Here is a 12,500-nt window from a genome sequence, read left to right as displayed (position 1 = left end):
TATTTCGAACACACACACACACACACACACACACACATACAGGATCTCAGGCATAGCATCTGCCTATAAAGCAGAAAGTGAGCGGCCCCGAGGATTGCTGGGCGACGCGGGCCTCTCTCTCTCTCTCTCTCTCTCTCTCTCTCTCTCTCTCTCTCTCTCTGTCCGGGTCCGATGATTCAGACGAAAGCACAGAGTCACGTTCATGTATTTTATTGTCACGTTTTGGGGCACGAGTTAGCCAGGCCAAGGTCAGTGTGTTCAGCCGACTCAGCAGCCCCGCGGCGGTGTCCCTCCCTGCTGCACGTGTTTGCGGTGCGAGAGTCAACGCTGTATTGTTGCACGGTGGTACATGTAGTGATGGTTCCCTCGGTCTATAAGCTAAATTCTGAAATACCTTAGCGCCGCACTCCGACTACTTCCAAATGGCTCTACTTAGCTGAAGCTACAGGGGTTTTTAAGAACGTTTCTACGGTTCTGGTGGCAGATCAGCCAGATTTCTACATTAATAACAGGAGAAACGCTTGTGAGAACCCGGTTAATCATCTCTGTGGCCTTTGAAAATAGTCGTGGGGAGAGGGCAAACAAAGCGTTTCTGAATATGGACCTACTATGCCATCCATAAACGCGCCATCTGCTTTCCTTGGATTCGCTGGTAATATCTCATGAATGACTCGCTTGCTGCCACCAGACCAGACCAGTCCCTCGTGGTTTACTGCACCAACACGCCGCTAGAGGGGGTCTGGTCTGCCGCAGAGGCCATAGAGACAAGCGCGTCAGTCTATGTAGTCCCCTCCCGCCGGCGTCACCCGCGGCGAGCACTGTTCCTCTCCACCAACCAGCGCCCACGATCTCCTCTTGCCGGCAGCCTCAGTCCAGAGCGTATTGGAGGGGTTGGGTGGGGACAAGAGTGCCGGAGGGAGAGGGTTGGTGATGGCCGCAAAATGTTCAATTCACAAGGTCAACAATGACATTCCTATACCTCTACCGCCCCCGTCCCGCCCAGCTCCCGCCAACACGCCCCCCACAGTAATGGCGCTGGGACAGGGTGCTGGAGGTACTGGGAGGAGAGGGGGACATATGACGACATCACCACTCCACCCTCAACCCCCGCACCCTTTCTACCTCCCCCTCTTCCACATCCCCTACCCTCACCCCACGGCAACATGGCTCCCCTGGTGTGGGGTGTGAAGTGTGTGTGTGTGCGGCTCCCCGCCATCAATCACCCCTGCCAACCCCACCATAACCCCACCATGCACCCCTCCCTCCCTACTCCTCCGCCCTTCCACCTGCCCCCTACCCAGCCTGCCTCGCTCCAGTCTCTTACTCCGCCCCGCCCACCTTACCTCACCAGCCAACCACTCCCACAACGACCCACATATGAGAGCTCACATGAACGTTATAACACACACACACACACACACACGCAGGGAGACAGGTCACGAGCACTTTCATGCATTAGGGAGGGAGGATGCAGAGGTAGGCTGACTGCAGAGAAAGGTAAGGGGGGAAGGAGGAGGAGGAGGAGGAGGAGGAGGAGGAGGAGGAGGAGGAGGAGGAGGAGGAGGAGGAGGAGGAGGAGGAGGAGGAGGAGGAGGAGGGACGGATTTCACACCTGATAATGCACCTCTTAGGGTATGTGACAGGGTAGAGGGCACACACACACACACACACACACACACACACACACACACACACACACACACACACACACACACACAGTTTCACCTCCAATATCACAAAAAAATTTACTTGTGTGTGTGTGTGTAATAATAATAAATAATAATAAACGGTTTATTATTTAGGCAGTTGACAAACTGAAAATGTACATAGGGGATGGGGAAAAACTTAACATTAATCCTAACGGTGTGTGTGTGTGTGTGTGTGTGTGTGTGTGTGTGTGTGTGTGTGTGTGTGTGTGTGTGTGTGTGTGTGTGTGTGTGTGTGTGTGTGTGTGTGTGTGTGTGAACGTAATTTCAAGGAAAAGTTTACTTCATTCTGAAAGGGAGCGTGTATTACGTACCTGTAAGTGTGTGTGTGTGTGTGTGTGTGTGTGTGTGTGTGTGTGTGTGTGTGTGTGTGTGTGTGTGTGTGTGTGTGTGTGTGTGTGTGTGTGTGTGTATCACTACGCGACTGCAATCATTCATGAGCATCCAGGAGGAGGAGGAGGAGGAGGAGGAGGAGGAGGAGGAGTGCATGGCCGAGTGTACTCAAGGAGGCGAGCAAGGAAGGTACGCGAGGGTCAGAGCGGGGCGGGGCGGGGCGGGGCGGGGCGAAGTGAAGGTGGAGGGCGGAGGGTGGAGATGGAGATGGAGGGAGCTGCTTGTTCCTGCTGAATGAAGGCGGGTGGGAGGGACTAGCTGGCTGTTGGAGGCGGGAGGGGGGTGGGTGAGGGAGACGAGCAGGTGAATCAGGCGGGGCAGGGAGGGATGATGAAGGACTAGCTAACCCCTCACTCCCCCCACCTCCATCACCCCTCCCGCCCCGCCCTGGAACGCCGAGGAGGAAAGGCAGACCCGCGCCCATACAAGGCCCGAGGGTGCCACATGACGTAATACCGGGTCACCATGCCCACGCCGCCTCGCCCACGCCGCCTCTGCCTCCATACCCGGTGGTTTCTGGGGTGTACGAGCCGCATATCCACCCAGGGAGTGGATAGAGGGCACGGGAGCCGAGTAAGAAGAGATTCTTCCACCAGCTGCGACCCCGTAAGCCGCCTCGTCCCGCCCTCACCACCCTGGCGGCGGCTCTCCTTCTCCCATTCCACTCCCCCCACCCACGGCCGACCCTTCCCGCCTCTCCTCTCCTCCCCAACACGAACGTTCCAGCAGCACGTCTGAGCGTCCTCGATACTTAAAATGCTGACAGAAGCACGAGACCCCGAGCACGGCCGCGGCAAGGAAATGTGGGGACAGGAGGAGGAGGAGGAGGAGGAGGAGGAGGAGGAGGAGGAGGAGGAGGAGGAGGAGGAGGAGAGTGTTGCACGGAGACGCAGCACGGACGCGGGGCCGGTGGATATTTGTGGAGGGGGAGGAATTCAAGTTCTGAACACAGGAGGGAGGTGGGCAAGGAGGAAAGGGGAGGCGGTGGCGACCTTGTGGGAGGCCAGACAAGGTAAGCCTCCACACACACACACACACACACACACACACACACACACACACACACACACACACACACACACACACACACACACACACACACACGAGCCTGGACGCGACTCCCAAGATGCTTCACATATTCGGACGTGTGGTGAGGCGGGTAGGAGTGTGCTTGTTGTGCCTTCTTCCTGCAGGACTGACACCGGGGGCGCAGTACCGGCCAGCGCGGCCCAGCGGCTCCCACACAGTTGTATCGGAGAAAGACCAGTTGCCAAATATGGCCAGAAAACATAGCAGCTCCGTCCGGTCGCTGAGAGGACAAAGAGAAAAACGCCCAGGAACACTGTGATGTGTGTGTGTGTGTGTGTGTGTGTGTGTGTGTGTGTGTGTGTGTGTGTGTGTGTGTGTGTGTGTGTGTGTGTCCAGGCGGATGCTGCGCCCTTCGCCCCCAGCCACCTGCTTCACCGGCCCGACGGGTGCTTCCCACACCCCACCCCCCATTCCCCCAAGAAGCCGAGATGTAGCCCTCCCCCACTCCCTGACCCTTCATTACTGGGATGGAGGCACGCCAGGCCCTTATATGAAACCTACTAGCCTGTGTGTGGCCAGCAGCAGGACAGTGACACACACACACACACACACACACACACACACACACACACACACACACACACACACACACACACACACACACACACACACTGCTAGGAGATCTCAATCGTTTATTGTACTGGCTGGCCACCACGCTCCCTGCTTCTCCCTATCCTGTGTGCATAATGGCACTGACGGTGATTCTGAACATGCCGCCAACGATACGCTGCTCCCCTGCTGTATGGGCATCGAGGGGGAGGCTGACTCACAGACGGATGGGCGAGCGGCTGTGCGGGGCTGAGGCGAGGAGGGTGGCAGGGACCCATCGCCGCCTGGGACGTGTTGGCATCTGGCTTCCGCCCCGCCTTTGAGGTTACGACTTGTGACAAACTGCAATACTCACTACCTGACTGCCACAAAGCGCGTCCGAGGGGCGTCCACTGCTTCCTGCCGAGGGCGTCATTACGTCATTCTGAAGGGCGCGGAGCCGCCAGGTGCTCGTCCCGTTCAGGCCTTACAAGGAGCGGGACCCGCGCACCTGATCATCGGCGAGGCAGCGTGTTCACCTGTACCCCCAAGGACTCCGTCTCGACGCCATCCACGCCTTGCAACTCAATGGACTTACGGGAGGGAGAGAGAGAGAGAGAGAGAGAGAGAGAGAGAGAGAGAGAGAGAGAGAGAGAGAGAGAGAGAGAGAGAGAGAGAGAGCCTTCAAAGGGCAGCAAGCCCCAAGAGATCCCCGACACACCCCGCTCCGTGGCATGGCACCTCTTCCCCGCACACCACTGGGGTCTTGCCTTATCCAGTCAGGCACCACGACTCCTCATGCCCATAATCAGTGGCCCTGAGGCACCCCTCCCCGCCCACACACCAAGCCGTTGTTCCTTCACGCCCACTTCCTCTCGTCGCCACCCTTCCCCTCACGACTCAAAAGTTTTCTCGAGGGCGGCAGACCTTCCCGGTCGTCCTCTACCTGCCCTCGGCCCACACAGGCGACCCACGCGGGGCCTCCGCCCACAACGTCGTTCAATCACACTTGCCTCTTCACCTAACCCTGCCGCTCCACCACAACACACTTAATGCCCTTCTCATCCCTCTCCCCGCTCCGTCCTCTGACAACCCAACACCACCATTTCAAAATATATGAATGGTGTGTTTCCTTTTGCCCCTTGGATGAGGGTACGGCCCGGCGACGCTGTTTCCTCGCCGGAGTGACGGGGTGATGAGCGTGGCGCGGTTGAGAGGGCGGGGCGTGAGTGGGGGTGCGGCGCCACACACTCAGCGTCATGAGTGATGCCTTTCATTGGCCAGACCTAGACGCTATCGTCCCTTCATCGTCACCCATGACGCCATGCATCAGCCACACCTCGTCTGGAGCCTCGGCACAAGACGGAGAGGCTGTCAGTCAAGGAATCATGCAGCAGCAGGGTGGTGGTGGTGGTGGTGGCGGCACTGCCAGCCTCGGGGTGGAGTCACAGGTGCGCCAAAGGGCGGCGTCCTGGAACACACTCCGCACCTTAAAAGGCAGTTCAGCGCTCACGCCCACGCCTTGCCGCAGTCTTTCCCAACGCGGCCTCGTCACCCACGCCCACACGCCGCCCACACCGCGCCCTGAAGAGGCTATGGGAAATGTATGGGCCAAAGATATTCGGTTGAGTTCCTTCCCTGCACCGTCACCCCTCCTTGCCCTCGTCAAAGCCAGCATCATTATGGAGAACACCTGTGCCAGGTAAGGTCAGTGCCAGGGCCGTCAGGGGCAGCGGCCACCGCGCACCACGCAAAGACAACGCTTCCTTCACGCACACCGTTGCGGCTTGAGCCTCACCTCGCGTCCCAGCCTTCACCATGCGTGGGAATGAGGGCGGCGAGTGGCAGGTGGTGGGCGCGGGAGTGCTGGGGAGGCTGGCTAGGGAGGAGCGCCCTTCTCCACAGCAGGTGACGTCATCCTCCCTCAGCCTCACCTGGCATCACACATTCTTGCCCGGGTCATCCACCTCAGCGCGCCATCCTCCGCGGCCATGCTGTCCTCAGGCGGTGGGGTGAGGAGTGGCGGGGCGCCCATCACCGCCCTCCTGGTCTCACATCCACCTGCCCTGTGATGGGCGGCAACACCCATCGTGGGCGACCGTCATGGTGCGCAGGCAGGTGTGTCGAAAGCCGAGAGCTGCCTTACGGGACGAGGGTCGGGAAACCTCCCAGAGCATGGTGTTCTCGCCACGCCGGGGGTGGGGACACAACCTGCAGCAGGAAGGACCGTTGCTGACCTGCACCAGTGGGAGGTGAAGTGGGTGTGGCCCCCTTAGGCATCACAGCCTGCTGGCCACACCTTAGCGAGCGATCTACAAGACGGTGTGTCGAGGGAGAGCCAAGACGGTGTGTCGAGGGAGAGTGGGAGGAGCAGGCACACACCAACAGCGTCTCTTGGTGACAAAGAGGCTCTGTCTATACCCCGTACCCCAGTCCTGCCCCTCCTTACTCCCTGTGCATGCCTGTGCCTGTGCATCTATCACATGAGAGGCGCGCGGCAAGTGGCAGGGCAGAGAGAGAGGGCATATAAAACATACAACATAACATTGAAAACGAGAGGGAGTGACGCGCAACTTGCTTTGATCGGTGCACCGGGAAGAGGTGGAGGGGCTGAGAGGATCTGGCGAAATGCTGCAGGTGCTCTTTACGATGGCATGAGAAAGATGAGAAGACCACCTAGACACCCTCACAGCACACCCACCGATCCTCGCCATGGTGACAAGGGAGGACCACGGGGATGAGATACTGAAAGCGGCAGGGGGGTGGGGGCGAGAACGAGACACTGAGGACGAGATGAGAGAGAGATAAAGAGATCGCCATGAGGGAGGGAGGGAGGGACGACGCAGCTTGGGCGAGACTGTTGGCAAGCAAGGACGTGAGAGAGAGAGAGAGAGAGAGAGAGAGAGAGAGAGAGAGAGAGAGAGAGAGAGAGAGAGAGAGAGAGAGAGAGAGAGAGAGAGAGAGAGAGAGAGAGAGAATGAGGGAAGGGGAGAGAAAGGGGGAGGGGCGTGACGTCGATGGATGCATTAACCACTGATAACATCACCACAGCCACCACACTCACACCAACCACATGTCACGTCCAACCAATACCTCTCTCTCTCTCTCTCTCTCTCTCTCTCTCTCTCTCTCTCTCTCTCTCTCTCTCTCTCTCTCTCTCTCTCTCTCCCAAGGCGCTGCAACCTTCAGCCCAGCACCCCCGTGAGTGCAGCGTGGGGGATGGGGGAGTTGGGGGTGACGCGGCACCTTCACGGGTAAGGTAAACAAGTCTCTGTCCATTACCGTGTCCTCTCCCTCCCCCACGACAGGAAGGGAACAAAATGAATACCCACTTCTCGCCAGCAGCGTTCGCCAGGAGCTCCTCACGCCTGGCGGAGAGACTTCTCTTTTCTGTCTCTTGCTGCTTTAAAACAACGCCATCCTCGCTCCTCGTTGCCAGTGTCGCTACTACTGGGAAGGGCCAATATTCTGAAACGCTTTGCCCTCTCACCACGACTATTTTCAGAGGCTACAGAGATTATTAGCAGAGTTTTCAAGAGTATTTCTCCAGTTAATAATGCAGAAATATTGTTAATCTGTCTCTTGAGCCGTAAAAACACCTTTAGAACGCCGTGTCAATTTTGGATATAGTTAGGGTGCGGCGCAGAAGCGTTTCAGAATATGGTCGCAGGTGTTCAGCGCTGTGGAGGGAGTGAGGCAGAGGGCGGGGTGGGGTGATGAGTCGTGCAGGCAGCAATGTGAGTGGCTACGGACACCCGCGGGTAGTCTCTCCAATCACAACACCAGCGGGAGAAACCTGACCGCCAGCACCCGCCGGGAGCCTCGGGGGGCGGGGCCGGTTTTCTTTTTCCGAGTAACACTGGCGAGACATCTCAGGAAGGCGGGCAGGGGGCGAGGATCGGAGTGAAAAGAGAGGAGAGGGCACCACTTTCACCCACACGACGGCGACGCTACAGGGGCGCGTGCGGTGAAGACCGGAAGCCCGAAGATGAGTGGGTGGGTTGCATCACGAATGGTTACTGTGAAAGTGGGCGTGTTGCGGCGGTGCGGAGCAAACACACGCACAACACGCCCTGCCGCTCTCCCCCACGCCCCGTCCACGCTGAAGTCCCACTCACTCACAGTTTTCCGAGAATTTCAACTCCATCCAGAGAGTGATCACCGTAGCCTCACCTGCCGCATCAGCAGGGTGATGGGAGGGGGGGCGGGGGGTGACCAGCGCGCGACCCCCCATGACCAGAGGCCAACGAACAGGTCTTGCCAGGAAGCCATGGGACGCTTCAACACAGCCTCCCTTCACAGCTGGTAAGGAGACGTGGCCGAGCACGGCCGAGACAATACAGTCCGAGCGAGTACCAGCAGCAGCAGCAGCAGCAACAGCCTTGGCCTTTAAGCTGATTATTTACCAGGTGAGGCAGCCAAAGGGCGAAAACTTGCAGTTCCCGACGTTATGCTGCGGACATGTGGGTGATCGCTGGCCAGGCAGGGCCAGACAGGCAAGGTTTGCCAGGTAGCCAATTAGAAACAAGCGTGTAAGGTTTTTTGGGCGTGGCGCGGTAAGCTGAGCCTGTCAGAGGTGCAAGATGTTGTTACTTTATAACATAATGGCCTGAGGCCTCTGCTGCAGACAGTACTATTCTCCCTCGCTCAGCCGCGCCGAAGTCTACATTACAGCGTACAGATCACGTGACGAAGACCGAAACACGCAGTGAATGCAGAGGACGCGGCCTGCTGGAAGGGTGAGGGGAGAGGGAAACATCAAACAAATGTGTTGCTCATTCTGATGCGTCACCATGAACTATCCAAACATCACTGCCGCCACCACCACCACCACCACCACCTGCCACACTGCCCTAGGCATCACGACACAATGAGACACAAGCCACACCCGCTGCAGGTGACATACGCTCACCCACGAAGGCCTCCCTGATCGGTGACGCAAGACTGCCAGGGACATACCATAACCCAGACAACTGCTGGCTTGGAACGGTGAGGCAACACGCAGACTATAGACGTAGGGCCTCCAACCAGAGGAACACAGGCCATAAGTGTCAGGTGGACATTATAGCATGAAGGGCAGAATGTTTCTATGACGACAACAGCCTTGCTCTACTCAATATCCTGTTCTCCCACGCACAGTTTGCTAGTAACAGTGTGGTGTGCAGTTTCACCAGATACCCTCGTCATACACCAACAGGCTTCTGGTATATATTCTCCCACGTACAGTTTAGTAGTGGGAGGTGCGCAGTTTCACCAGACACCCTGGTTATGCACCAACAAGCCTCTAGTATCTGTTCCTCCTACTGCCATTTTGCCACTGCTCTTCTTGTCCTGCTACTCATTCCTCATCATAAAAAATCCGGCTATCTAACTGTGTGTCTGTATGCGCGTCCGTGTACGTAGGTGGGCGTGGGCGTGTACTCACCTCGGGGTGGTCCTTGACAGGCACGTACACCTTGTCGGAGAGTGTGACGGTGGGGCCCACGGGCTCCGGCAGGGACAGGGGCTCCTTCTGTCCACCATTGATTTGGAACAAGCTGGAGCGCACTTTGTTGATTTCTGGATGGGGGAGAAGAAAAAGAGGATCATTAGTCAGTCAATCAGCCAATCTCTGGATGGGGGAGAAGAAAAAAAGAGAAACATTAGTCGGTCAGTCAGTTTCTGGAGGGGGAAGAAGAAAAAGAAAAGCATTTGTCAGTCAGTCCGGGTTTGTGGTTTAATTTCAGAAGTAAACCTTTACCCTTCCACTCCCAGTCTACAAGAAACACTCACCTTTATAAGTTTTTGATAAAGTGCTACAGTTTTATACATGACAAGTCTCTCTCTCTCTCTCTCTCTCTCTCTCTCTCTCTCTCTCTCTCTCTCTCTCTCTCTCTCTCTCTCTCTCTCTCCAGGATCATACACTACAAAAAGTCTTGATAATTTAAATAATTGAAATGTCGAGGCAACCCACACCGAGAAAAAGTAAGTGTGTGTTTGTATAAGAGAGAGAGAGAGAGAGAGAGAGAGAGAGAGAGAGAGAGAGAGAGAGAGAGAGAGAGAGAGAGAGAGAGAGAGAGAGAGAGAGAGAGAGAGAGAGAGAGAGAGAGAGAGAGAGAGAGAGAGAGAGAGAGAGAGGGGGGGGACGAGAGATGCGGAAAGATAATTTAGTGCAACCGCGGAAGCTAGAAACTTGACCAGCCACGCCACTACGTCGTAGAGAGAGAGAGAGAGAGAGAGAGAGAGAGAGAGAGAGAGAGAGAGAGAGAGAGAGAGAATAAAGACACACAAGGAAAGAAGATAAAAACAGACACAAACAGAGCTAAAGAAAAGCAGACTAATGAACAGGAGCAGTGAGTGAGACAGACAGACAGACAGACAGACAGACAGACAGACAGACAGACATAAACAAACACAAACGTAAAGATAGACATGAAGAAACAGAGACTGGTGGACGAACACAGAAAGAAAACTAAACAACAAAACATACATACATATAGATAAACAAACAGACAGACAGACAGACAGACAGACAGACAGACAGACAGACGGACGAACGGAAAGACAGACCGACAAACAGACAAAAATAAAATAAAAAAAATGTAAACCAAAAAAGGGAAAAGAAGGAATGATTCATGAAAGAGAAGCAGGTTTTTGGGGGAAGGGTTTAGTGGAGAGGAGTGGAGGAATGGAGGATGGGAGGGGGAAGGAGTGGAGACAGACATATGGATGGCAAATGGGGGGGAGAGGAGGAGGAGGAGGATCTAGGGAAAGCTCACTTGTCCACTCTGTAGTAATAATCCGAGAGAGAGAGAGAGAGAGAGAGAGAGAGAGAGAGAGAGAGAGAGAGAGAGAGAGAGAGAGAGAGAGAGAGAGAGAGAGAGAGAGAGAGAGAGAGAGAGAGAGAGAGAGAGAGAGAGAGATTCAAATGACAAAAAGACAAATGTGGACAGAGACGTGTGTGTGTGTGTGTGTGTGTGTGTGTGTGTGTGTGTGTGTGTGTGTGTGTGTGTGTGTGTGTGTGTGTGTCATTCCAGGTCGGTACACACAAGTCATTCCTTGGCGTACACGACCCAGTGACCGCCATCCTTCCTTCCCTCCTTCCCTCCTTCCTCCTTTCCCTCCTTCCCCTCTCATTCCTCCAGTTCACCACGGTAGGGGGAGGAGCGTAAGGGAAGCAAGAATAAGAATAAGGAATAAACTTTTTTTCATCTCTTTCCACAGTCCATAAAAAAAAGAGGAAGGAAGGAATAGACAGTTACGAAAGAAAACCTCCCTCGTCCTTCACTTTCCCATTATTCAACGTTTTTTTTTCTTTTTCTTATTTTTTTTTTGGTAATAACGAGAACTTTTCAAATATTTATGGTTCAGGAATGGTTCAGGTTTCTGGAATAGCTGGTTATGGAATGGTCATGTTTCTGGAATGGTTCTGTCCTTGGATTGTTCTGTCCTTGCATGGTTCTCTCCTTGCATTGTTCTGTCCTTGCATGGAAGGAGGGAAGGAGGGAAGGTTCTGTCCTTGCATGGTTCTCTCCTTGCATTGTTCTGTCCTGGCATGGTTCTGTTCTGGCATGGTTCTGTTCTGGCATGGTTCTGTTCTAATATGGTTCTGTCCTTGCATGGTTCTGTCCTTGAATTGTTCTGTTCTGGCATGGTTCTGTCCTTGCATGGTTCTATCCTGCTCTAATCCATAACAGTTCTGTTCTGGAAATGGCCTACTCCAAAAAAGTTTATGTTCTCGAATGATTCTCTTCAACAATGATTCTGCTTTTGGAATGGCTCTCCGGGAATTGTGTTGTATGCGAGTGTTCTTCCTTCACTCGCGTGACTCACTTCATGACCGGTTCCCTTGTTCCTTTGTCACTGGCTTTGTTTGCTTCAGGCGCGGCGAGACAAACACACGAGGAAAGAACACTTACAAAATTCTTTCCCTGCTAAGTTACATCAGGATTCAAGATTTTGAAGAGGAGGAGGAGGAGGAGGAGGAGGAGGAGGAGGAGGAGGAGGAGGAGGAGGAGGAGGAGGAGGAGGAGGAAGAGAAGGAGGAGGAAGAGAAGGGAAAAAGAGGAGCAGAAGGCCAAAAATAATGACGAAGGAGGTGAAGGAAAAACAGAAGTTGTTGCATAAAATTATGAATAAAAGAGATGAAGTAAAAGAAGGGGGCTAAGATGATGAAAAAGATGAAGGAATAGGAGGAGGAGGAGGAGGAGGAGGAGGAGGAGGAGGAGGAGGAGGAGGAGGAGGAGGAGGAGGAGGAGGAGGAGGCCAGCACCTGCCGCCGCCCGAGGCTGGAGGACGTGACGCGGCGGGAATGTGAAGTTTGTGTGAGCCGAGCTGGCCTCTCTCTCTCTCTCTCTCTCTCTCTCTCTCTCTCTCTCTCTCTCTCTCTCTCTCTCTCTCTCTCTACGCTTTTTTGTTGGCTTCCATTTTCGTCATCATTTCCTCCTCTTCCTTCTCCTTTCCCCATTTTTGTGTTATCATCTCCTTTTCTTCTCTCCCAACTTTTCCTCCCTTTCTCACTCTGCTTTTCTGTTCCCACTTTGTTTCCTCTTCTCCTTCCTTTTTTACCTCTTTTCATTGTTGAATGAAGGTAAATATATAAGTGCTTTGAAAACACAGAGAGAGAGAGAGAGAGAGAGAGAGAGAGAGAGAGAGAGAGAGAGAGAGAGAGAGAGAGAGAGAGAGAGAGAGAGAGAGAGAGAGAGAGAGATTCCTCACAAACAAATAACTCAATCTTTTCCTCCTCTTCACGGCGCTATATGATCTCGCTGCTGAGGCGCAAATAAGTCAGTCAGTCAGTCAGTC

The 12,500-nt window shown here is 54.5% G+C and overlaps 1 protein-coding gene across 1 annotated transcript in view; it reads right to left on the bottom strand.

Moving 5' to 3' along the window:
- The window catches only part of LOC135104634 (protein held out wings-like), a 51,954-nt gene that overhangs the window by 26,473 nt on the left and 12,981 nt on the right, over positions 1-12,500 (bottom strand). The window contains exon 5 of the mRNA XM_064012198.1: positions 9,142-9,275. Coding sequence (XP_063868268.1) covers positions 9,142-9,275 — 134 coding nt within the window. The remainder of the gene's footprint in view (positions 1-9,141; positions 9,276-12,500) is intronic.

This window comes from Scylla paramamosain, chromosome 1, assembly GCF_035594125.1.
Source record: "Scylla paramamosain isolate STU-SP2022 chromosome 1, ASM3559412v1, whole genome shotgun sequence".
NCBI classification, from domain to species: Eukaryota; Metazoa; Arthropoda; class Malacostraca; order Decapoda; family Portunidae; genus Scylla; species Scylla paramamosain.
This window is presented reverse-complemented; position numbering and strand designations above follow the sequence as displayed.